This window comes from Trachinotus anak, unplaced genomic scaffold (genome assembly GCF_046630095.1).
Source record: "Trachinotus anak isolate AG129_WGS33_773 ecotype Australia unplaced genomic scaffold, CSIRO_AGI_Tana_v1 ptg000026l, whole genome shotgun sequence".
Lineage (NCBI taxonomy): Eukaryota > Metazoa > Chordata > Actinopteri > Carangiformes > Carangidae > Trachinotus > Trachinotus anak.
The window spans coordinates 2,951,238-2,977,568 of record NW_027273877.1 but is presented as its reverse complement, the minus strand read 5'-3'; the positions used below and the strand labels follow the sequence as shown (position 1 = coordinate 2,977,568).

The following is a 26,331-nucleotide window of genomic DNA, read 5'->3' as shown; positions in this document are numbered from 1 at the left end:
TTCTTTCACAGCGTCTTTGTGTAAATTCACCACTGACAACATTTGTACAAAGATTTTAATTAATAAAAAAAATATATATTTTTTTTTCTAAAAAAGTACAAAATATAATTTCTCCTTTACAAAAATTGATTTACAGTTACAAAGATCAGATCAGTGTCTGAAATCACCCCCTTGTTCACTAATTTGCTCGACAGTGAGCAATAGATTCAGATTAAATCCAGAAAATTACTGATCATCATCACTATCAGCTGTGGTAGCAGCTTTTAAAACTTGTATACTGGACTTCCTGAGGGTTTTATAAGGTGAATACATTTGCACACACATTTAAACAGCAATAAAATGGTGGACATTATTGCATTATATAGTGAATATGGAGTGATTTCAGACACAGTCCAAGTTTTGTTGGATTACAGTGGACCATACCAACAAAACATTGAAAGATTACAGTGATATTGTGAGACTGTAAAACAGATTCCTCATCCCTTCCTGCTTTAACTTAATGCGAGTGCTCTGAAAAGGCAAGGGTCCCCCTCACGCAGAGCAGCAATCAGAACTGAGCTGGCTTCAGTCCCCTTTCTTCGCACAATGTCAATGAAGTCTCTGGCTTTTTCTGGTTTGATTTTTGTTCTGAGCAACTGCATTTCATCATCAGTTACAACGCCACGCTCAAGGAGTCTGTCCAGAAGCTGGTCTAGAACAGCGTCAGATACTCCAGTAATAAACCTCCTCCGAACTAAGAGCAGCCTGTCCTCTGGTGGGAGGTTGTCCTCTGCTGCTAGGCTGTCCTCTGCTGAGGCGCTCCGTGCAGTTTCCCTGCCTGGGCCTGGTAGAAAACCAGAGAAAAGGCTTTTGTTTAGTAACAAACAATCACTTTTAAACATTACAAAACACCAACAGAGAGGAAACAGCAGGTCTTTTTGTCTGCTGCAACGTCTGCTCTGTAAATCACTTGTCCTGTGTTCAGAAACCTAAAATGAGAAATGTACATCTTATATTTTTGAGCTGTCTCTTGTGAAACCAGCACTCTGACAGCCATGCCAGCTGCTGTCAATCAAACACACAGGAGGTCGACTACTGGCTGGCTTCAAGACTTGATGGAGGGCTGTGTGAGAAGACATAATTATTGTCCTTATTTTCCAACACTGAGTTTGATAATTACTTTAGCTTTTGCACACAAAGCTCTTCAGTCCCACTTATTAGATTTTTTTACTCACAAGTCAAAGTTTACGACCATTTCTTACTAATTTTATACACACTGACTCTGGAGGTCCATGGCTACTAAGATCTATTAAAATCTGATGGAAAGTGGACTGTAAATTAAACGCAGACTGAAGATGATCAATATTAACGGCACAATGGATCAATCAATTAACTTTTACTCTATTCTCATATGTTTTATTCTGTGTGAGTGATGCTGTAGGTGGATGAAGACTTTACCAGTCAGGTCAACTTCACGCTCCCAGACATTTGCATTTGCTTGGTCTCGGACCGTTATAGTCGCTTCTTCTGTGTGTATAGGCAGGCGGATCTCAAATGTCGGGTGGTAATTTGGTCCATAATCCAGGTCGAACTCTTCTTCCTGAAAACCAGTAGCACCAGTGTCAGCATCTCTATGGTACCCAAAGTAAATGTAATGGTGTCAGCAGGTGACAAATATCATTTATTTGAAGCACTGACCTCAGGTTGTATTTTATAGGCATTCGGACAGTGAACAGTGTAATTTTGATTTTTGATGAGTTTGCATTTGGAAGGCGCCTCGATGTACTCAGAATTTCGGTGTTTTGCGATCACCTGAAGAACAATCAGAACATTTTAATTAGAGGGTTCTTCCTCAGTAGAGCCCGACTGACAAATCAGCAGTAAAGACAAGTAAACAAGGAAACAAAGATAAATCCACCACTACCATTATCATATTCTCTCCTTGCCCACACCCACGCAACAATACACTGACTTTCTGACAGTCCCGTAAGGTCTATCCAGTCACTGTCTTTGTTACAAATTACCCCGGTTTCGTCTAGTTTCACCAATAAAATGATGAAGGATTGTGGACTGAAAGTGAAGCTGTAACATTTCTTAAAACTTTACCTCTTCCAGAGGGACATTTCTTGGCAGGAGAAACACATTGAGGTTTTTCCTCTGTGTTTTTGGGTTAGGTGGTCTGAGGAACAGCAAAACCTGGCTGCTAATTACTTTCCTGTCTCTCCAAAACTTCCATATACTCTCAAAAGGCCAGGCTAGGCCATAGCAAGAGAGATGAGGGACTTTGACAATCACATGAGTTTCTGTGATCTCCAGCGGTTTGAGGATGCTCATTCCATCATCAGTGATGTGGATGACAGACAGCAGGCGTTTATAGTGTAGATCTGTGAAAACACAGAGAGACATTCAATATCTGTTTCAGTGGCAACAGCCTCGTCGCAATGGTAGTGATCATATTCTATATATAGGACACTTAGTCTAGTTATTGAAGACTTATTTGGGATGAGGTCCAGGAGGGGATCTGGCTATTCTAAATCGAGGAGGAAGTAAAGAAGGCAAATAATGCAAAACAAATGAAAAAAAGAAAAAGAATAAAAGATAAAGATGTTTAGTATATTCGGGATCCCTAGATGATAAATCCTATCCATAATTCCTACTTGTATGTAGAGATATGGGAATTCAATGACTATTTTCCATGGATCAGAGTTGTTAAGGATTTTATTATTATAGTAAATAGTAAGTTTGTTATTAGTCATTCAATTAATAATAAAGTGTGAGATTATTATTATTGAAGTAGGATTAATATTTTTAATGCACATTAATCCAAATAAATTTATTATAATTTCCTGTGATGTATTCAGCCAAAAGAAAAGTCCCCTTCTCTGCCCAGAGATACGGACACAGAGGAAGACGACATAGAGAGCAGAGAATAACACTAGATGGAAAATACTCTGGACTGCAGAAAAACATTTTCTCCTCGAGCCCCACATCCTGTTATAGCAGAACATCCACTGACTGATATGTATAAATATCAAAAAGGTACTGTTCTTCATGAAAACAATACGATTGACAACATATATCAGGCACTAACATAGTGAATATTAAATATCATGTCCTTTTATCATTATGTTTATTAGACAGAAGACTTTATAAAACAACAACAATGATGTAGTAACACGTGAGGTCCACTGTATATACACAGCACAATATATGTGCTTCTCGACAATTTAATTTTATTGCTTTATTAATTATATAACTCCTCAGAGTTCCTTCATGATGTTTGTTACTGTCATTATTTTTGATACTAATTAAATTCTAATTAGCTGTATGTAAAATAAATAAAACTGACAAAACGTCTGAGCTCCATAGAGCCATTTATTGGTGAGAGCCCACATTAACCAAATGTGCCCCAGTGAGCTCTGATGTCTTCACGGGCACCGTGGCGTTACCGTCACAGTGTGGGTGATGGAGTGGATGTGGCTGTGGTGAGCTCTGCACTTACAGGATGTTAGAGTTTCATCACTGCTCTAAAAGAACACCATAATTAGCTTACCATCGTTTGAGACACAATGTGGGAGGTGAAGCTGACAGACAGCGTCTTCAGGACACTTGATGTTGAACAGCGGCCCTGCAGCTATCTTGCTCGCTGATTGGAGGAGGCCCTCATCCCACTGAACGGTCTTGTAGAATAGCTCCGCCTTCTGAGTCATAACAAACACCAGTCCAGTCAAAGCACACTGGAACTGACCTGGACCAGGACATTTGAAGCTGGAGGACACAGAATGACTACATGAACTTGAGCATTGAGGAAGAGAGCGGGAAAAGAGCCATCCACAAGACCACCAGAACTGCAGAGAGCACATCAGGAGATTGCTGTGGCTCAAAAGAGGAAAGCTGGATGTGAGAAGAAGAAGACGGTGCTATGTCTAAAACAGTATTAAGTGGTTTTATTATGTGATTACCTGTATGACACACTTGTAGAATCAGTTTTCAGTTGAGGCGTGAAGCGTAACGGAGGCTGGGATTCAGACGGGAACAACATCAGTTAGAAATAACTTGTGTACAGGTCAGACAGAAAATTAAGTCTGAGTGTGACACTTGTACAAGGTGGTAGAGAAGAGATTGTTGAATTCTTTGATTATTTGATTTTCATTTCTTGCCTCGTGTAAATCTGTCTGGTTTTTCCTCTCACCTGCATCGGCTTTGTGTCGTCCTCAGACACTCCCGGCTTTGTGTCTGCTCTGCTTGGGCCCAGTTTGACATCAGGGAAACCTGCTGGGAGGAAGTGTGCAAATATCTGCCTTTATTCAGTAAAATTCACCAGCCATGGTCACATGTTGTTGATTGTTACTGACAGTGTTGCTCTGCTTGCAAATAAAATCTCCAGGAGGAAGCATACCATGGAGCTGGTCCTGATCCCGGTCCTGTGATCCTGGACCTCTGAAGGTCATCCAGGAACTGCATGATAACAAACAAATACATCAAACACGCAGCTATTGTACTACACCTGATACACCTGATCACTGCAAAGCCATGTGACCTCCACCAGCTCCCAACTTCAAACAGGTTTTGTAGTTTTAACAGCTGAAATCTGAGTGTGTAGTGAAATTCAAAATGACTACATGAACTTGAGCATTGAGGAAGAGAGCGGGAAAAGAGCCATCCACAAGACCACCAGAACTGCAGAGAGCACATCAGGAGATTGCTGTGGCTCAAAAGAGGAAAGCTGGATGTGAGAAGAAGAAGACGGTGCTATGTCTAAAACAGTATTAAGTGGTTTTATTATGTGATTACCTGCATTTAGTTTTCAGTGGAGGCTTGAAGCGTAACGGAGGCTGGGATTCAGACGGGAACAACATCAGTTAGAAATAACTTGTGTACAGGTCAGACAGAAAATTAAGTCTGAGTGTGACACTTGTACAAGGTGGTAGAGAAGAGATTGTTGAATTCTTTGATTATTTGATTTTCATTTCTTGCCTCGTGTAAATCTGTCTGGTTTTTCCTCTCACCTGCATCGGCTTTGTGTCGTCCTCAGACACTCCCGGCTTTGTGTCTGCTCTGCTTGGGCCCAGTTTGACATCAGGGACACCTGCTGGGAGGAAGTGTGCAAATATCTGCCTTTATTCAGTAAAATTCACCAGCCATGGTCACATGTTGTTGATTGTTACTGACAGTGTTGCTCTGCTTGCAAATAAAATCTGTTCATCTTCCACCAAATCCAGGTGACCATGTGGTACATACTGCTGTCAGTGAAAACATTAATATGCACATGTATTCTGTCCATCAATTTCAGGACTGTTTAAACTTCAATTATCTACATACCTGTGGAGATGTTTTATAGAGACTGAACCAAAGTGTAAATTTATAAATATTTTGTTGAAGAAATGAGAATATTTCATTTTACATTCAGACTTTATGGACAACAGATCAATGAATAGGAGACACTGGTTCAGTACTCACATGTTTTGCCTTCGGGAACGTACATGTAGCTGTAGGAACAAAAACAACCACAACAGTTACAAAGTGAGAGGAGAATAATCCGAATAATCATTTATTTGAGTTATCTTCATTAAACCTGACAGTGAAGATCCCAGATCAAAGTGGACTGAAAATGCCACAAACTTATCAAATCAAATGGTTCAGATGATCAGACAAAGTGCAGGACAACAATATGAATAAAGAATAAAACATGTCACTTTAGAGGACAAAGATTGTAGTCACATTCACACCTATGCGGCAATTTAGAGTCAACAAGTCATCGAATTTGCAGGATCATCATTATTCATACTAGAATTACTGCCTTACTGTTATGTGCCTCTGCCAACCAGTCAAAATGCAGTTTACATTGATGTATGTCCAGATTCATATAATATATGTTGTGAGTTGTTTGAAGGAAATTAATAAAAGTGTATTTTTTCACAATTGATGGATAGATGAGGGAATCTCCCTTTTTTTAAGAGACGAGGAATACTCTGTAGCAGTGTTACCTTTCTGCCCTAAGGAACTATGGGTAATGTAGTACACTGTCAAGCATGGAGTAAAAAATGTTCCATCACTAAAACTACACACTATGGTGCAATATTTATGGGGAATGATCAGTTGAGCACATGGTGTAAGAACAAAGCTCCACACATGTAAACTGAGGTCATGTTTAGTACAATCCAATTACCTGAGCCGAAACACTCCTTTCCTTTTTGCTGTAGGTGACAGGCTGCTTCTTCTTTTCATCTTTGGCTCTTTTGGGAGGATGGAGGCCTTTCCCTCTGAGAGGTCTGCAGACCAGACTGCAGGAACTGACTGGAAAACTGACTGTAATACTGGAAGGAACCTCAGGCCTGTTTGAGCCTCATAGTCCTCCACACGGGAGAAAAGATCCAGCAGGAAATCACGCTGAATTTTCCTCATAAGATCATCATCCATGTTTGTGCCATGAAACGGGAATGTTTCGGATCTGCACACTGATGATAACAGCTCCAGCATCTTCTCTCCTGTCTGCTGCTCTCTCTCTGCTGCTGCACAGAACAGATTCCCAAAAAACTCAGATGCATCTGAGACTGTAGAGGGAAAGATACTGGAACGAGAATAAAACATTTTGTTATGATGTTAGTAGCAGACATGTATAATATAGGGAGTGTAGCTGCCTGTATGTCTACAAAATACCTGCTGATGAGCGCAACACAGTAAAATCAATCGGTCTAGAATTTAAATAAGAATGACAAGGCTTTTACTAACTACCGTCACAAAATGATCAATGATTTTATCCTCAAATGATATATGTATCGATTGGCCTGAAATGCTAAACCACAATTTTGAACATCCATCATTATGTATCTTTAAAACCAAATAAAGTCCTAGTGAAGCATATTTAGGATTTCCAGTGGTATATTTTCACTTCCTCTTAATCATCAGGTTATGTCAGTGGCAGTGTTGCCTTTCTGTTCTCAGGAATTATGGGTAATGTAGGAATAAGTACAATGTACTATGGAGTAAAAAGTATGATCAAGACTGATCAATTGAGTGCATCACCTTAACCTGAGAACTAACAGTGAGCTGGTGTAGATGTAAGAACAAAGCTCTGCACATGTAAACTGAAGTCATGTTTAGTACAGTCCATTTACCTGAGCTGTGAGATATAAGGCAGACACTGCAGCAAACTCCTCACTTCACTCTCTTCACGTGACCAGCCTATCAACACCACTGGTTTCTTCTCTGCCTGGAGCTTCAGCACCTCCAGGAGGATGGAGACCTTTCTCTGTGAGAGGTCTATGGACCAGACTCCATGAGCTGACTGGAAAAACGGTCTCAGTTTTGGAATGACACTTGAATATCCCTGACTCTGGACATGTTGATAAAAATCAAGGTGGATGTTATTCAAGTCGGTGTTAACAGAAAACAACGAGAAGAGCACATCCACTACACTGTGAAAGCTCTCTTCTTTGTGAAGTGCTGCTCTCAGGCAAAGGTCCAGCAACAGCCTCTTTTCTTCCTTCCCAAGTGTACCATGGAGCTGGTCCTGATCCCGCTCCTGTGATCCTGGACCTCTGAAGGTCATCCTGAAACTGCATGATAACAAACAAATACATCAAACGCGCAGCTATTGTACTACACCTGATACACCTGATCACTGCAAAGCCATGTGACCTCCACCAGCTCCCCTGGAGTGATCCCAGACCAAAATGGTCTCGAGATCTACCCTGTGATAAATTAGTTACCTGGAAACAGGCTCAAATTTATTACTAATTGGTGAATTAATGTTTTCTTTAGAGGTGACAATAACCTAATCTCTCTAAGTCCCCACCTGAAGCTGTCTGTGGTTCTGAAAGGTTTTCTATGATAGATGTATCACATCCAAAACTGGAGGTCTGATCTGACCATGGAATAGGCTCATCTTCAACTTTTATTAAATGCTGTTTACAAGCAGTTTGAAAACCCAACAATTCAAGCTTTTCATTTCAATGCTGATGAAAATGAAAATATATGGAATTAGCATTGCACAAAAACAAAAGCTACATACCTGAGTGAGCTGATGTATGGCAAAGCCTCTAAGAGGCATGCACACAGACTTGGACAGACAGGAGTCGGCCAGTCCCAGTAGAGGCAGACGTTAACCTTTGGAGTACTCATCTTCATGACGTGTACAGCTCTTTCATACAGACATCTTTTACCCTCAACTGGAAGGTGCATCCAATTTCCATCAAGGTCAAGTAAGCTGATGTAGTCCATCTGGCCTTCACTGAGAAGGAAAATCTCCCACACCTGCCGTGGCAGAGGATCACACCTATAATTGGAAGAATAATTGAAGACCTACATCAGCATCTACATTAGATGTGGTACCTAAGCAGCAATTTGACACTTAAACACATTCACACCCGTACCATTGGACATTTTTAAGGCATCCAAACAGGCATCTCATTCCTTGTTCTGATGCCGTGACATCTTCAAGGTCCAGCCGTATTTTCTTGTCCTGTGACTGAGTGACCACATAGGCCACAGCACAGCAAGAGTAGGGATCAAGACACTCTCCAGTGAGATCCAGACAGTAGTCCAGTTTGTCCAGGAGGTAGATGCATGCTTCAGGACACTGGGACTCATACAGGCACTGGCATAAGAACAGTATGTCCACACTAGACCCACTGCCCTCAGTATCAGCCTCGTCTTGACAATCACAAAATGTGCTTATCATTTCCTTTAAGAACCAGCTAGATGTATTCTTGAGCTCTTCAGGGGGAATCAGATACTTCATCAGACTCGGGTTCTTCTCATGCAACAATCTACACATGAAAGGGATCAGATGCCTCATGTGTTTCATCTCCTCAGTCAGGCACTGCTGAAGAACAGCCTTCACTTTATCTGGATTCTTCAAGAGCCACAGTGCTGCAAAAAACTCCTGCATTGTGTAATGGTGAAATGCATAGGTGGTAGAGGAGATGTTGAGAACAAGTGGTTTCAGGAAGGAAAGGACAGTGTTGTCTTTGATGGGCAGTTCTGTCAAGTTCACACTTTTTCCTTCAGTTGCATAAAAGGCAACCTCGGCCAAAGACAGTATTTCGCTCCTCTTGCTCGTGATGTAGGAATTCAGATGTCTGGTTTCTGTTTTGCTGCCAGTAGTCTGAAGGCAAAGACGAACAACACAGATGTAGACTTCGGTTATCGTGCAGGGCTGTGGGGAGTCTCCCGATGAAATGCAGGCAGCCACCATCAGTGCATACATTGGAACGTGGCAAAGAGTTAACAACTCCAAGTTGCTCAAAACCATACTCTGTTTACTGCCAAGTGCTGCAGATAGGTATGTTTTTATGGACTGCTCACTAAAGCCTTTCACTTCCACTCTGAGAAAATCCCAGGGAAAGAAGTCCTCTTCATCATCCGGTCTGCATGTTATTATGATTTTTGCATCAGGTAGTAGGTCTTTCGTTGCAAGTCTCCATGCCACTGATGAACAGAGATCTGTGATTCCATCAAAAATGATTGTAACATTGTCAGAGTTCTTCTTTATATCATCTAAGACCTCTTCTTTGCCTTCATCTGGTTCACTGAACACGCTGAAAAGAAGATCCTCCAAACTCATGCTCTTCATGACCTCGGATGTGTCTCTCATGTCAAAGTAGAACATGTAATCCAGGTCCTCGCTGTCGCTTTCTGCCCAGAGTTTCAACATTTCCAGACTGAGTGCTGTCTTTCCAATTCCAGCCGGACCAACCAGGACTATGTTTTTATCTATTTTCAGCAGGTCACTGGGCGAGATTTCCGGTTTGTACTCAGGGATGTATGTTTTAAGCATTTTGGCGCGACTCATCATGCTTTTCTTGATCTCCGATTTCTTTATTTTAGATGGAGAAATGTTTCCTTCTGCGTCTAGTACCAGTGGCATGTATGACAGATCAGGCTTGTAGCTTTTGTCAAACAGACATTTGTTTGCCATCCAAAATTCCTCTGACATTTTTATTGCTTTTGACTTCAGCTTTGCCTGGTATCTGTGGCACGGCCTCAAACCTGAAACAAAACCGATAGTGAGTAAATAAATGTACTGTGAATTGACTGAAGTGTCCCTGCATACTCCTGCCAAACAGTTTTGCACACAGACACATAAAAGTGCATTATATACAACAGATTATCAATCAGAATTCAGAATCAAAATACCTTGTAAGTAGTTCATATCCCCGCATGTGTCTTCCTCGAAGGGAAAGCAGCTGATCCAAAATTGCAGGTCAAACCCCGTGGTCTCAGCAGAAGCTTCACTCTTTTTCTCAGGTAAGGGGGATGGCCTCCCACTGGTCCTCCTCCTCGTCATGTAAATAATCCTGAGAAACTCGTAACAAGCTGCTTCCCCTTTTCGTAAGACTGAGTCCAGTATTTTTCTGGTTTTATCTTCATCAGTCTCTGCCTGTAATTCGCTAACCTCTCCATCGTTTAAAATCTTGTGCAGATACAAGTTCTCCACAATCGCAGAGAGATTCTTTAATTCTCTTATAAGGTGGACTCTGGCCTGCCTGACATAGTCTGAGGCAGACTGTGATGAACAAGCCATGTCCTGACTCCTGTACGCTCTGCACAAACATCCAAATTCAATGATCTGAAAAGAAAAATACAAGAAATAAATTGTTAATTAAAACAATAATTTCTTCTGCAGTGTATTACCTGTTGTGCAAGATGTCTGAAAGACTTCAGTGACAAAAACATTTTTGAAGGACTGTTCAAACTTCATGCAGTTGGAGCATTTTAACAGTCTCACATCAGATCTAATGGCGCCAATCCAAGGCGGATATCGCTGTCCTTAGGAAGGATGTGCAAACCAAAGTGACAGAGTAGGGAATCCAAAGACTCCAGACGAGAGAAGAGAGGAGCTGATGATAGAGCCCGAAACCCAAAGAACTAGAAACAACCTAGAGACATTTTTGGCTTTTTTTCTGAGGAAGGATTATTCACTTGCAGCTCTATTTGAGTTGAACATCTAATAAACAATAAATACATGTTTTTAGGGTTTCAGGGTTGAAGCATTAACACTACATATCTTATAATATTGTAATAACTGAAGTTACCAAATGAATGGAGTACAATACTACTGTGTACGTAGCCGGAAGTGAAGTACGCTTGGACGTTGCTCAAAGTCCCTTTTAAAGACAGCCAATCAGGTGCGCCTCACCTTACCTGCGCTTATCGCATCGCCGGCGGCGTGGAGCCCGACCTCAGGCGTTTCCTCCGCGGAGGACGAGAGGAATGAGAGGAAGAGACGGAAGGGAAGGGTGTGGTCAGAAGAAGATTCAGTTCTGGCTTTTAAAAGTGTTCAGCTCCCTTTCCTTCATCTCACCTGTACGACACAGGCTCACAGGCACAGCTTCTTAGTCCTCACTGATTTTTGTATTTATTTTTGGCTGTTTTGGTTCCTTTCTGCTCAGTTACCTCCTCTGCTGAAACTTCACTGCCCAGGATCCCTCCGCCGCCGTGACGCACATCCTGTAGGGAGGGCAGCGCCCACAAGATGTCGCCCTTGGACCAGAAAACCTGAACTCAAATCCAAAAAAAGCACAGTAGCTCCCTTCTCCAGGTGTGTAGTTAAATGAATGAATAAGAAAGCATTGACTACATTTGAGTTTTCTCGAGGTTTTGAGAAATCTGCCTCTGGTTGAGATTTTGTTTGTTCTGGAAATTAGAGTGACAGATGTTAATTCATGCCATTTTTTTCACTTCCCACTTCTTCTTCACTTCTTTTTTCCTTTCTTTCCATGTTTTTAAAGATTTTCATTTTTTTTAATTCTGGTTGCTTCAGAATAACACTTCTGCAAACACCTGGTCTCCGGTCTGTGAAATTGCTGATAAAATGTCCTTGCACAGAAACGCACGTTATGAAAAAAATATCTTGCAGGGGCAGATTTCAATGATTCAAGGCCAGTCGGATAAAGAGGGCACAGCAGACAAAGACTTCTTGTTTAGTGGGAAAACAGGTGTGTGAAATATGGTTGTAGGCTATAAATGTTTTCAGCTCCACATAATACAAACATTTTGTATATTTGTTGGTGCCAATTATTATCCACATACTCCAGATAATTAGAATAATGTGATATGGATTTTTGTGGAACGTCTCAAAATGTTGTAATTACTATATTATATATGTATACACACTTGAGTGCACGTTGAAATGTCCCCACACAGCAAAATAACTCAGATGTGACACTGACCACACAACAGTGTAAAAAAAACTTTCACAACAGAATCTGAGACTGAACAAAACTTTTCCATCATCTGTGCTTTGCATTAATAATGCACGTGTGGCTGATGTCTGGGCCTTTGCTCGAGCTGTAAGTCAAATGAACCAACCAAAAGCAACTCTGCAGAAAATAAGAGAGGAAAATAACACATGCCAACACATTCCCTCAATGCTGTGTGGAGATAATGCAATATCCCAACTGTCAAGGCCATTCTTTGCTATCTTCCATTTGTGTGTTGGCAACAAAATGCTTTTGTTTGCAGACTTCACACGGACCCAGATAGCTGCAGAGCCAAACAAATACATGTGAGAATAAGGGAAGTCACAGAAGAGAAACAGTTTTCTGAGCCGACTGGAACTCCATCTTCAAAGAGACTCTGCTTCTCCGGACAGTACACAGTCAGACTTTTTTGTTGTCAAGTGGTTCTCGTACACTGCGGTCATGGTCTCCTGTGCTCTTCTCATCCTGGGTCCTTTGTGGATCCACAGTCTGCTTCAGGCCTGCGGAGGAGAGGAGCTGTCCAGGGAGGCAGTGTTGTCCTGGTTCAGGGAGCGGGTCCTGGAGGGCCTCGGGCTCGAAGAGCTGCCTGTAGCCACAGCGCAGGGTCCTGCTGATGTGGACAGGGCACGGCTAGAAGCAAGGCATGCGCGTCGGAGGGCTCCCAGGACTAGCAGGACAGCGTGGGTCAACCATCAAACCCGTCCAGACCAGGAAATGTCTCAAATTATTCTCTTCCCCAGTTCTGGTGAGAAACCTTTTTTTTTTTTTTCCTTAAATTCAAGACAACAGTATGTATTTGTTCTATGTATATGCTCAGTAAAGCTGACCCAATCATGTGGAAATGAATCAGTGATTGCATTGTTAGTGATTACAGATGAAATAACTTTGAAATAATCTAGGACGAATAGCAGAGCTGCTCAGTGGGTTATGTTGGGAGATGTTTTACAGAGGAAGAATTACTCAGCTTTGAGTTGCAATAAAAAAACCTAAATTACAAATATACTGAAATATTTCATCTTTGAGTTTTCTCTCTCTCTAATCTCTCTTTGGCAGACTCATCTTGTGTCAGATCTGACTCAGCTCCTGGAGAAACCCCCGAAAGCCACTTCACCTATTACTTCCAGCCCTCCATGAACAACCAGGAGACCCAGGTCACATCTGCCCACTTCTGGTTCTATGCGGGTGAAGGAGCCACAGCAAACACCTCTGCCCCACTGTTCATTCTCACTTCGGCGCAGCAGCTTCTTCAGGGAGCAGAGGCTCCATCAGAGATGAGCTCAGATGGGTGGACCACCTACCACGTGGATCAGAGCCTGCTGGCCTCTGTGGCTGAAGGCCCTTTTCTACTCCAGGTCCGCTGCCCGGCCTGTCAGTGCCACGCTAATGAACCAGACAAGATGCCTTTCCTTCACCTCCGCGCTCAGCCTCGTGGTCCAGTCCGTTCACCCCGCCATGCACCAGTAACCATTCCCTGGTCTCCTTCTGCTATTGACCTGCTACAGCGGCCCTCTCAGGAGAGACCACAGCACAGCGACTGCCACCGAGAGGGAATTGAGATAAGCTTCGATGAGCTGGGCTGGGACAACTGGATTGTCCATCCTAAAGTGCTGACTTTTTACTACTGCCATGGCAACTGCTCGGCCTGGGATCGAACCGCCACAATGCTGGGGATCACTCAGTGCTGCGCTCCTGTCCCGGGGACCATGAAGTCCCTGAGGATCACCACGACATCTGATGGTGGATACTCGTTCAAATACGAGACCTTGCCCAACATCATTCCTGAAGAGTGTGCTTGTATCTGAACATGAAAGGTTAAAGTGCTAGTTTACTTATATTTAGCCATTTTTTGGTTTATGTGCCGAGTCTGGAATTTCACCCTCTGACTGTACAGTAAAGCATATACTGTAAACTGTTTGAGTACACAATTATACTGTTTTTACAAAAGAATCAATATATTTAATTGTTTAATCCTCACAGGAAAAGATGCAGTACTTTAAAAAGAGAAAGCAAAATGTTTTTTCCCCACTGATTTAACTGATTTCCTAATTTTTCTAGTACATACAGAAAATCCACTTGAATTTAGTATTTAGCATGGAATTGGAACACAGCTATATTTTTCCATTTTGCTTTTGTGCCATACAGCCATGCAGACATTTCTGGTTTTATGTGACATGGTTTTAAGATTTTCCTTCTGACTGGAACTACTTTCTGCAAAACAAATAGTCCCCATCAAAACTGTCCACAGCAAGGGCTGCAGATGGTCCTGAGTACCCAGGTCTCTTTCTACAAAAACTGGTTGGTGGGGATTTAAAGTTGGATATTTCAATATCTCAGTATATCAAACCAAAACTATTTGCATGGCCAGAAACAACAAGGGGCAAGTTAAGGAAAGCCTTTGTAATCTAGGGGACTTCCCTTTGCCATTCCTCTTAGTAATTATTATTTAACTAACTTATCAAAGTTTCTTGCATTTGTTATGTTTATTTAGCCACAAGTAAAATTAAAGCTGTTTGTTTTTCCTTTGTGTTGTGATTCTCACCTTTAGGGGGCAGTGCAGCCCTACTTTTAAACTGCATCATTTACATCAGTACTGTCACACACAGCCTTACTTCTGTAGTAATGTATATTAAAATCATTGATTACAACATGGATCAGTTGTGTTCTGTAAATGCCACAAACATTACAACTCTGGGAGAATGTTTCACAAACAAAAATGTGGGGAAAAGTTTATACAAGCTGCAACTTTAAATCGCCCGAGTCAATTCCAAAGACAAAATCTTGTTCAAATATATTTATTTACTCTGAAGACAAAATAATCTCTACAGTTACAAAAACTACAAAACTTGCAATAGAAAAAAAAAAAAAAAAAAAAGTATAAACCGTTGAAGTACCATATTCAAACTGGAATGTCGTACCTTGCAATAAGTAGCAAAACTGGAAGTGAGATGATTACAAGAATACAGCATTAAACAGCTCCTTTGGCAATCTGTACTTTCATTTTTCCACCCACAGATCATTAAACCAACTGACAGGCTATGAAAAAGTATGAACTCTGCATGAACACTGAAAGCTATTGATCAAAAGTCTCATGATGAACTGAAGATTATGTGTTTACATGGCACAAGGCTGTGTGTCAGCAGTCGACCGTCATCCTTTCCTCTGCTGGGTTCTTTTTTTTTTTTTCCATGATGCACGAAAGCATCCATGTTTCAGCACAGAGGAGGAGTGGTGGTGCATGTCAAGGATGGAAAATGTGCCTCACCAAACAGGAATGTAAATTTCAAAAGACAAGGATGGAGTTTCATTGTTGACAGTAGCCTAGAAGACAGATGTTTGCAGCTGGTTAGCAAAAAAAAAAAAAATCCCCCAAATGTGAAATTAATTATTTTTATCTGCAATGACGAACATTATGAATCATTTTTATATTACATTATTTAGGAAAGAAAGGGATTACCAACATCAAGTACCTACTTCTCAGCAGTCATATGAAACAGGTGGCATTCGTGATGCCACCACTTCCTTCTAGACAAAGATAACTAATCTAGAGCTTTGGTCAAGACATGTAAAAAAGGTACTGGTAAAATAAATGGAGTATTTTAAATGAATTGATTGTACAAAAAATGATTCTTGGAAAATTCCTCGCAACATTTCTTGTCGATAAAGAATTCAAGCATTTCCCAGGTAAAACATTTTGGATGATTGGAGTAAATATACAGGCTTCAAATATCTGTCAAACTTTTCTGAAATGGTGTGGGATCCGGTTAATAAACAATAACCCCTAACATCAAATCTGTTTAAATTAAACATGACTCATCTAGCACAGGTTAAGCCTGCTGCACACGCTCCAGAAATGACATAACCCAAGGCTGTGTTGTTTGAGATTCTCTCTGAGGCCAACAAGACTCAGCAAGGCTCGACTTTAACATTTGGCGACATTTTATAAAAAGAGAGCCTCTATTGTCGAGAGGACCAAAAAAAAAAAAAAAACACTACATCAAGCCAGGAGTTTAAAGCTTACGGCGATCCTTACAAGCTCTGAAATGGGTGAGGATTACTGCATGGCCACAAAAACACTGAGTGGGTGAAAGAACAGGGTGTAGACAAGGCTTTAGCTGAAGGCACAAGTCAAGATTTGGATGTAGGTCGGCAAGCAGAAACTTGATATGTGGCAGGCTTTCAAGTTTAGAGTCGTGGAGATGAACCATTTGTCACAACACAGCTTGGTCAGCATTTTTTGACTGACCCCTAATACTGAAAGGCTCATTTCTCTCATCCACGCATGCATACAAACACACACACATACACACTTTGGTCTCCCTCAGTGGTCTGACTGCATTCCCATATGTGCTTCCCCCATGTGTTTAAGGCCAGTAGGAATGGAAGGACAGACGTTTGTGGCAGGAAGCACGCTCAGGCATGTATTCCTAGGAAAAGAGACAAAACAGACTATTCAGCATGTATCTTCATTAAAAACTGGACATTTAAAAAAAAAAAAAAAAAAAAAAAAAAAAAAGGTTCATCATGGGTAACATGATGTTTTGCTGACTTAAGTCATAAATAAATCCAAGGTGGCTATTAGGAAATGTTCACAACAAAGCTGAAACCAGTAGTCATTTGGAAGAAAGAAAACCAACTTCATTTTACTTGAGCTCTTTTACAAGTTAGCAGTACTTTTCTCCAGATATTTCTTTCCAACAGATTGTTATTAATTTTGTTGATCAGCTGACAGGTTAACCAACTGATTGCCACAGCACTATAAGGGTTTAGAGTTGGTATAAATCTGCATGTTTTAAAACTGCATGTTTTACCTTTCTCGCTTGCCTCTCCCTGCTTTTCCTGGGCAAAGTTGAGGCGGTTCTGCTCGGCAGCCGTCTGTGCAGCCGTGTTGACCTCCGGGCTGCTGCTTCGTGAGGGGCTTCCCTCGTCTGCCTGGTAGGCCAGGTCAAGGTGCTGCTGGGCCAGCTTCAGGTGCCTCCTCAACCGCTCCAGCTCCTTGGACGAAGGCACCTCGTCCCCAAAACTCTCCCTCCCGGAGTCGGCCATTGGGGAATCCCTTAGCTCTCCTTTTAGTTTCTCCTTCTTCATGGTGGCGTGGTATCCTGGTGGAGCTGTTGGCATGGCGCGTGAGGAGGCTGGCGGCAGGGCACGTCGCCTGCGGAAGGTGTCACGGACGCCGCCGATCCCCAAATGGAGGATTTCCAGAAAAGTGAGGAGCAGGCAGAGGAAGGACACCACGTACATCACCAGCAGGAAGATGGTCTTCTCCGTGGGGCGGGACACAAAGCAGTCCACTGTGTGGGGGCATGGCGAGCGAGTGCAGACGTAGGACGGAATCACCTCGAAGCCGTAGAGGACATACTGGCCGAAAAGGAAGGCAACCTCAAAGGCAGAGCGCCACAGCAGCTGGCACACGTAGACTTTCATCAGGCCGTCACGCAGAATCCGCCGACGACCGTCATGCTTTTTCTCTGGGCCTTGGAAACAGAAATGATGGTTAGAATCTGATTCAGGAATCTCAAAATGTTTTGTGACCGACATATTGCTGCCCTACTTTTTTCTGCTTTGTCGGGCTTGTCTGGTTCAATCTCTTCAGCAATCATAGGGTCTTCCTCTCCGTTGTCCTCGGCCTCCTCATAGTCCCGAACTGCCCCACGGCTGACGATGGGCATCTTCTTCTTCCGGTTGCGGCTGGGCCTGTACTCGCTGTCTTCCATGCGGGCGATCTTGTGCATGGCAAAGCCCAGGTACATGATAGTTGGGGTAGTGATCATGATAACCTGGACAAAACACATGCATGTTGATCAAATTTTGCAAGACACCATCAGTCGGAGAGAGATTAATGTGGAAGATAAACACTACGCGAAAAAGTGAGATGCAGCTCACCTGGAAGATCCAGAATCGGACATGTGAAAGTGGCGCAAACGCATCGTAGCACACATTCTCACACCCAGGCTGCTGCGTGTTGCAGACAAATTTACTCTGTTCATCGTAGTAGATGGTTTCACCCCCGACGGCTGTCAGCACGATGCGGAAGATGATGAGCACTGTCAACCAGATCTTCCCCACGAAGGTGGAGTGGTTGGAGATCTCATCCAGCAGACGAGTTAGGAAGCTCCAACTCATGGTGCCAAGGTGAAAGGGGAGCGAGATCAGCTCTGGTTTCAGGGAAAAAAAAAAAAAAAAAAAAAAAAAAAAAATTAACTGATAAGTCAAGCCACAGAAAATCAATTTGTCTCAGTCATTTTTAAGCAAAAGTCACAACTTCCAGCCTCTGAAATGTGAATTTTGGCCTTTTATCATAATATTACCTAATATTTTGAGTTTTTGATTATTTGTTGGAGAAAACAAGACATTAGGAGATTTGAATTATACCCTCATTTTAACATTGTTAATGAAAATAGACATTTGTTGCTGGCCTCACTAAAATACTCCACATTGGACAAACAGAAAGTGTACACATGCATCACACTAAGGTTTACACGTTCACAAAAAGATTAAAGGCTGCACATGTAAATACTGCATGCAAGTATTCTGGGTAAACCTCAGACACATGGCTAAGCAGTAAACACAGCCACATGCTTTGTCTTAATCAGACACAGACCTCTCAGACATGCAGGTATCCATGTGTCAACTGCACAAAACAGTGAATCAGTGCTGTCGGTCATAGCGCACAGGTCTTAGTAGCAGTTTGGTAAACCCACATTCCTTCAGCTCCCTGCCATGCCAAGCTTGAGCTGCTTAATCAAACATCAAAGTGTCGGCTGGCAAGTTGCTGCTAGCAGTGAGGGAACCTGCTGTGGCTTTGCACTCCAGGTATGATGATACTAGAGGAGTGAATGGGGCTAGGAATTCATTTCCTGTCCCACTGCCAGAAATTATTCCTTTTAATTCTTTAAAAACCACAACCTCACACCTTAACACAAACACGCGAACAACACAGCAGAGCTGGACTTTTTTTTCTTTTTTTCTTCACTTTAGTGACAAAGTGACTTCTCCTTTAAAGTGAGTCAGTATTGACAGAAAAGGTTGAATCATCAAATTTCTAGGAACAAAATTCAGACAATGCCAGACTTGATGAGGTAGTCTGACAACTTTTTGTGATGTTATTAGTTTTCTCTAAAAAAGTATCAAAAAAAAAATGCCTTGAAGCTTATTTGAGCACTGAAATTGAAGGGTCCCACCCAGCTTCCTTATTTATCATGGGTTTGTTTAAGTATCTGGATAAATATGTTCTTCACAAGAAATCAGTCTCTGGTATTGATGCCATGATAAAAGATCCTTTTTGGGACTTCTTGGACTGACCTTTCTCCACATTTCTAATTTCAGAAAAGGCTGTAGAAAAGAAAAGAAAATTTCATGACTCATTGCAACGGGACGAGTCTTTGGCCATTTCAAGCATCTATAGACATGTCGACTCAGATTAGTACACGATGCTCAGGCCCTCACTTGCCAGGTTACTCATCAATTCCTTTGTGAAATCCTTCCTCTAAACTGGCACCTTCAGATGCTGTGAAATGTTGAGGCTGACTTGCCCGAGCCTGACCAGAAAAAAAATATTCCACCGAAAACACGCCTTCATGCAGAGGTCCAGAGACTCACTAGCCACACCAAAGCTGTAAACACATGTTAGAAGTTGGCCCGTCTTGGTTAGATCCAGACAGTCAAAATTATGGACCTTGGAACATTTGGACTCAGATCCAGAGTATTTAAGGGTTTCAGGCACTAAATGTAGAAGGAAAATCACACTTCCAAAAAAAAGGCAAGACTCATCTACTGCAGAGACATTGTACCATTATCTCTATGAAACCATCCTTTGCCTGCTAAATGCAGATTTCCAGCCGTGGGAATGGTTAAGGTGTTTGACAAAACAGACAACTTTGTGACCCTGAAAGGAAAGACAAGAGTGCAGCTGCGAGGGGACATCTGTTTTACCCCTACCATACAATTACAAACCCCACCTATGGGTGCTCCGATAGATAAAGCGTTCTTACATGCTTTGGTATCTAAGTTTTCTCACAGCTAAACAGTCCTATCTAACGTCCGATGAGGCGGAGGGTCCCTTTAAACATCATCTGACCCAGTTACCACCGTGTTTGGTTTCCTCCACTGAAACTCTGAGATCTGATATTCAGCCGTCTCCAGCTCCAACTGCGCTCTGAGGAAACCAACCGTAATGCAAAACAGTGACCACGAGCATCTTGGGAGAAAAGAGGAATTAAAAAAAAAAAAAAAAAAAAAATCTACAGGCTGATATTTGAATGTCACCTTCAAATGTTAAACAAACTTATCACTGCACTGCAGTCACCTGGTCGACACCTGGAAAATGTCCATATGCAGTGTTTGACCTGAGTGAGTGACTGCTCGGTTCACGGAGCCGCTGCAGTCTGCAAAGGGCCAAACAAGTCAGTCAAACACCCACATTTGAAGACTTGAAACCTTTTTCCATCTTTTTTATGCTTTAAGTGCCTCAGTGACGTGTTCTCGCTGCCTCAGTCCCACCGTTAACTTTCATCCAGAACAGAGTGAACCCACTGTAAAAGCAGATACATGAAGCCTGTCACATAAAAATGTCACTGAATCAGGGTGGTGCATTTCTTAGTTGAGGTTGAGCTATTCCCGTCTGGTAAATTATTTCAATCTGGTGACTCCTGCGAGCCAAAAAGTTACTGTAATTTTAGACGCTGGCTGTGCGCCACCAGTGGGTCAAACTGCAGTTTTAGTTTTTAAGCTGCTGTTCATCGGGATTTAACTTTGTTCAGCAGGTGTTACAGCTCCAAAGAGGAGTCTGGAGGGTCCATTAAAGGTTTCCAAGCGTGCAGGGCTGAGGAGGAAGAGTAAAGACTCCTCTCAGAAGTTCTCTCTCTCCACCCACAGCAGCAGACTAAATATACTCGAGATGAAAACCTTTACAGCACCCCTTGTTAACACACTGTAAATTCTCACAGCTCTCCGCCGCTCTCTAAATAAAGACACAAATAAAAAAGGAGCTCATCACCCAACAATGTATTTGACTTCAACAAACTGCCTTCCTGGTTAAAGCCAACATTTCTGCAGTGCCACCCTCCCCAACAGCTGACCAAAGGCAGCTTTTAAACAGAAGCTTATTTGCTCATACGGGCTAAACCCAGCTCAACTGATTTAATGGCTTTTCTGCTTCAGGAGCCACTCATCTGGAGGAGGAGGAGGAGGAGGAGGAGGAAGAGGGGGGGGGATGGAGAGTTTTTGGGCAAAGGATCTGGACAAAGCGAAGGCGAGTTAACATTCCTGCCTAACCAAAAGCAGAAAGCTGGATGTTAGGGTTCAGGGAGCAGACAGAGGGCACCATGAAATCCCCAGGAAGCCTGACCAGCAGCACAGCATCTGCACGTCCATCACTCCTCTCCTCTGCTGTCAGCACGAATAAAACACTCCTGTATTTGCAAAAGGCATCAAGTGGGGGGGGGGGGGCACTTCATCCACAACACACGTTTCCTTTTCTGTTTCAAACAAGCAGTAAAAACAAGTTGAAAGGAGACTGAAATGCTCCTCAGGCCAAGAACACGCTCTGCTGAGTCAGACTGAGCTGTTTTGGAAACTGTGGCATTTCTGCAGGAAAGCGAAGCGCAGAGGAAGCAGAGAAACCGGTGAGTTCGGAAGTGAAGCCGTCATTTCAGAGTCCGAGGCGCAGGTTAGTCAGAGCAGAGAAACCCGCTGTTCGAGCTGCTCCGGAGAAAAACACGAGGGGAATCAGAGCTGCACACTCACCGCTCTCCGGCGAGGTCCCGGACCCGCAGCGCACCGCCGCCCGCTCGATCCGCGCTCAGCCCCGCTCCTGAAAGACACTCTGCCCCCCCACTTATCACGACCACGTCAGGAGTGGGCTTTTAGCGGAGCGCTACAAAATTTAAAAAAAAAAGAAAGAAAGTGAACTTCTCTCGGCGCCAGGCACGCGGCTTCTGTCCTCGCGCTTTAATTGAGCGACCAGGTTGTCCTAATTAAGCGCGCGCCGAGCGTCTGCGTGCGTCCGCGTCCGTGGCAGTGTGAACCCACGCAGCCCGTGGCGCTGACCCCGTGTGTCGGGGCCCCGAACAAGAGGACAAAAGAAGGCGCTCCGGTTCCCCGCAGGCTCCTGGCGGCACCCCTCCCTCTCCTCCTCCCCCCGCGCCTCCTCCATCCAGAGGAGGCCCCACGGATGAAACCTGAGCTCCACCACGCTGACTACCGTTCGGGCCCCTCACGACAAAGGGCTCCAGGAGCCAGGCCTCTGCGGGGGGGGGGGGGGGGGCTTGTTCATAGAGCTTGTTCTCCTTAAAGGAATATATTGCACATGTATTATTATTATTATTATTATTATTATTATTATTATTATAGCACAAGCTTTAATACAGGTCATGTTTATATATGGATCCATATATTTCTGGATGCATAGTCAGGTCACTTTACAGGCTGCAGTTCATGCTGCTGTTAAACGTTTTAGTGTGTTTCTAAAATGTCTCATAAGCTCACATACTGTATTATCTGGGAAAGGCAGGAGCCAGGGAACCACACGGGGCTGGTTCAGCAAAGTCACTGAGCTGTTCCGGACACATGAGGCTGAACCAGGTCCGAGCTTCCCACTGCTTCCCACTGGTTTCTGGACGGGGCCGCTTTTTATAACCTCGGTCCGGTTGATTGACGGGCTGGACCAGGTGCTGCTCCAATCAGACCCCAGCTAACAAAGAAGGTGGGGACGCCCCCAGCCAATCATGCCTTGGGGACAACACATCCCAATTAGCATACACACACCCTATATTATTCCAAGCGGGTCAATCAGACAGGAGTAAATGATACTGACCAGGTTTTGCACTCTCGGTCCCAAATGACGTCAGGTTGATTGACGGGCTGGACCAGGTGCTGCTCCAATCACATCCCAGCTAACAAGGAAGGCGGGGTCGCCTCCAGAAACCGCAGCCAATCAGGCCTTGGGGACAACACATCCCAATTAGCATACAGGTACAGTTCCGCCGCAGGGATAGGGTTAATAAACAGATGCAGGCGCCGCGGCCATGACACTACATCAAATACATGTTTTAAAGGTTTCTCCAACACTTTAGCTCCACCACCTCACAGTTAGAGGATTTGTGAGGGAGGGAACTACAAAAACTTTCAATTTTACCCCTCTACAAGTCGAGATAATGTTGATGACAGCTACAGCATCACCAGGGCTAATTTCTCACACTTTCTAAAGCCACACATGACTATATACAACAGTTTTAAAGACTAGACAGCAGTCTGTGCAACTCAAACTGATCTTGATGTGTGAAATTTGTGTTGTGTCCCGTCAGCCACTTTCATATCCGGAATAACTCCACTTGAGAGGATTTGTGTTTGTGTTGTTAGAATCTGTTTATCTTGTCTACATTCCTGTTTTTTATGCTGAAAAGCCGAACGGGTGCAACGACACTGAGATCCAGTCATTCCTCTTACTGGTGAGGACCCCGTGGTATCCTCTGGACCGCAGTTTGGCAGCCCACCGGCCTGACAAAGCACTGCGTGACTGCAGCCTCTAGAAGAGGAAGCCCACCATCCAAGAATTTAGTTTGACTCAAGCATTCAGCAAAACAACAAGTTTCTTGCTGTCATGCACAGTGCAGCTGTAGTGCTCCTGATTTACCAGAGGACCTGAGATGTTTGGAGGAGACAGTGGGAAGTCAAATCAGGCCAGATGGCTGCATCCCAGCTTCCTCATACGAACTGTCCGCCCTGCTTTCCACAGCTTCCCAAATGTGGTCCAAGTGAGGCATGAACCTATCCTTTCACCTTTTTCATTTTCACTCATACGTTCTTGAGTATTCACAATTTTTGTATGACATTTTGGCTTTTTATAAACATACTAAATATCACTGAATTTGTGCTTTTAAAAGGTGAAAAGTGTGACAATTAGGGCCCCATAGCTGGACAGGGGCCAAAAAATGACACTAGGATTATGCAATTTAAGATAGGATAATAGGAGTTGGGGTGGGGTGAGTGCCTCAAGCGGCTAAAATTCCTTCCTACCCCCCTACAGTGAATATATTAACAGCTTGAATAGAGGGAGACTCGCTGGTATGGAGCATGGATTGTTGCCCACCTGCATGTTTTGCTGCCTCTTCTTATCCAACGAACACATGTTGTGGTCACGTTCTAGCATCGCTTATTTCCTCCCTGAACATAAACCTGTGACATGAGTTCAGGGCGTGCACCCGTTATGACTCATGGAGTTTCTTGGCTCATTAATTTTTACCATATTGTGATACAAAACAAAAGGATACAGCATGGAAACACTAGACGTTTATTCCTGGCAGGATGGAGGAAGAGGATGGTGGGAAACTACATGTAAAAGAATTATAAGCATATAATCATAATCATAAGCATAAAATACAACAGAAGAAAAAAAACAAATAACACATGGAAAAGGATAATAAAAATCTGAAATGCATGGCTTAATGTGGGCATTTGAGAGTGAGGAAAGTTCTTAGATCATAAACAGATCAAGCACCTGCCTTCTTTACTTCCATGTGAACTATCTTGCTTCATTTCTAGGAAAATTACACTTTCAGACAAAAAAATGCAAAAAACAAACTGGTATTGTGAGCGTGGTGTACATTCTGCTGATTAGTTCACTGTGCTTTCTGAATCCAGTGAATAAATTTACTGTTGACATATGTGCTAGATGTAATCCTAAAATCCAAACCAGGGCAACTGCAGCTGTTTCACATGATTTCCTACTATGAAGGCTTTGTCAAAATTTTCCACACATATCCTTTAATTCCCTTGGATTTGTGAGCTGTGAAAGAGCTGCAATGTCCCCGTCTCTGGAGATTTTAGAGGTTCAAACCTCTCAGAGAGCGTCCCACCTGCTGCAGTGTCTTTGAGCAAGACGCTGTATCCATCTGAGCTCCGAGGACGATGTTCTGCACCTGCACCTGACCTTTGACCTTCTTTTGCATCGACAAGAAATGGAAAGCAGAAAAGAGAGTCAAGCGTAAAACGTGCTGTTGTTTATTGTGTGAATCCGATTCGTGACCAGGATGTGGGTGAGTGGTCACCAGTCATTTGTGTGTTTGGGGTTTGTCAGCCATGCGGGTGCAACTGAAGGTGATCCAGGTCTCCAACAACCATGTGCACAGCACATGTACAGCACCGGTGGCTGCAGAAATATTTACACTGTGAAATTGGTTAGCATACCGTTCACACAGCTGAGCTCGGACTCAAATCGGGCTTTGCTTCGCGGGGTGGGACTGGCAGTTCGGTGTTGAGTGTCTAGAAGGATCGGCGTGCTAAAAAGGCCACAGGTTTGACTTCTCCTGCAGCTTTTTCCGCATTCCTTCGCTGCTGCTGCTTTCAACTGGGGCCAGGAATAAAGTCATGATTAAGCTGACCCATTAAAGCTGAACTGGCTCGTGAAGGCAGCAGGTTTTATTTTTTAGCACCAGTGAAGGAATAAAATAGGAAAGGAAAAAATAAACTGTGGGAGCAGTTACGATTACAGAGTCCACAAGTTTCAACATGTTTATACTTAAAGGGATGAAGAATAAAATTGTACTTTTTGGAGAAACATAAACCACCTGTCTTTAAACTGGAGCACTGATTCATCAAGCTTCAAGTACGCTGCCCAGAAAATGAAAATGAATGAATTTCACTAATCCACCTGCCAGTGAAGTCAGACCAGAGTAATCCTCTACGGCGCTGACGAATACCTGGCTTTTGTTTCTTGAAAGTGATATTTCGACATCTCTTTCTACAAAGTGACTAAAACGTTATCACACACAACAAAGCAGGAGTCATGGAGAGGAAACAGACTAACAAACTGTGAAATCTCTGCTGATTAAACTGGGGTCAGAGGTCATGAAAAGCAGCACCGCAGCTCTTCAGGTTCTTGTGCTCCTCTTTGTTACAGCTACACTTTCCCCGTCTGTGCCAGAGGTTGGTGTTTTTCTGTGGCGTGCATCCTGATTGTATCACCGGGATTAACAGCGATTCAGATGAAGAGCTTTTCTTACATCAGACCACACGGACTTTTGTTGACATGGATGACCACTTGTGGTGTCGCCGGGCGAAACAAACATCCGGAGACTTGCAATGCTGTGGTCGTGTGTTTCTCTCTGTTCGAAATGTAACAGAGCACAGTAACTCAGGAGAACACAAA

General features: G+C 43.1%; 3 protein-coding genes across 11 annotated transcripts; 1 reads left to right on the top strand and 2 right to left on the bottom strand.

Moving 5' to 3' along the window:
• Positions 1-41: 41 nt before the first annotated feature.
• LOC139609406 (NACHT, LRR and PYD domains-containing protein 1b allele 4-like) lies at positions 42-11,420 on the bottom strand. 9 transcript variants are annotated; one of them, XM_071463911.1, is made up of 17 exons: positions 11,123-11,420; positions 10,120-10,552; positions 8,355-9,972; positions 7,994-8,257; positions 7,098-7,538; positions 6,149-6,550; positions 5,440-5,468; positions 4,989-5,071; positions 4,774-4,814; positions 4,379-4,437; positions 4,172-4,254; positions 3,942-3,997; positions 3,533-3,747; positions 2,086-2,363; positions 1,678-1,791; positions 1,438-1,579; positions 42-823 (listed from the first exon to the last, which is right to left on the bottom strand). In XM_071463911.1, the coding sequence occupies exons 2-17, from the start codon at positions 10,505-10,507 to the stop codon at positions 492-494; spliced, it is 4,545 nt and encodes a 1,514-aa protein (XP_071320012.1). In that variant the 5' UTR covers positions 10,508-10,552; positions 11,123-11,420; the 3' UTR covers positions 42-491. The 9 variants fall into 9 exon arrangements, with proteins under 9 accessions (XP_071320012.1, XP_071320011.1, XP_071320016.1 ...); XM_071463910.1 differs by having other exon boundaries at positions 11,128-11,420; XM_071463915.1 differs by having other exon boundaries at positions 4,172-4,251; positions 11,128-11,420.
• A 422-nt stretch (positions 11,421-11,842) lies between these two features.
• inha (inhibin subunit alpha) lies at positions 11,843-14,830 on the top strand. The gene is made up of 4 exons (XM_071463922.1): positions 11,843-11,921; positions 12,448-12,490; positions 12,674-12,930; positions 13,239-14,830. Exons 1-4 carry the CDS (start codon positions 11,855-11,857, stop codon positions 13,985-13,987), a joined length of 1,116 nt encoding a protein of 371 aa, XP_071320023.1. The 5' UTR covers positions 11,843-11,854; the 3' UTR covers positions 13,988-14,830.
• Positions 14,831-14,961: 131 nt separating this feature from the next.
• Positions 14,962-22,297, bottom strand: LOC139609408 (gap junction gamma-1 protein-like). The gene is made up of 5 exons (XM_071463921.1): positions 21,930-22,297; positions 18,069-18,340; positions 17,737-17,962; positions 16,994-17,659; positions 14,962-16,609 (listed from the first exon to the last, which is right to left on the bottom strand). The coding sequence occupies exons 2-5, from the start codon at positions 18,306-18,308 to the stop codon at positions 16,596-16,598; spliced, it is 1,146 nt and encodes a 381-aa protein (XP_071320022.1). The 5' UTR covers positions 18,309-18,340; positions 21,930-22,297; the 3' UTR covers positions 14,962-16,595.
• Positions 22,298-26,331: the final 4,034 nt, after the last annotated feature.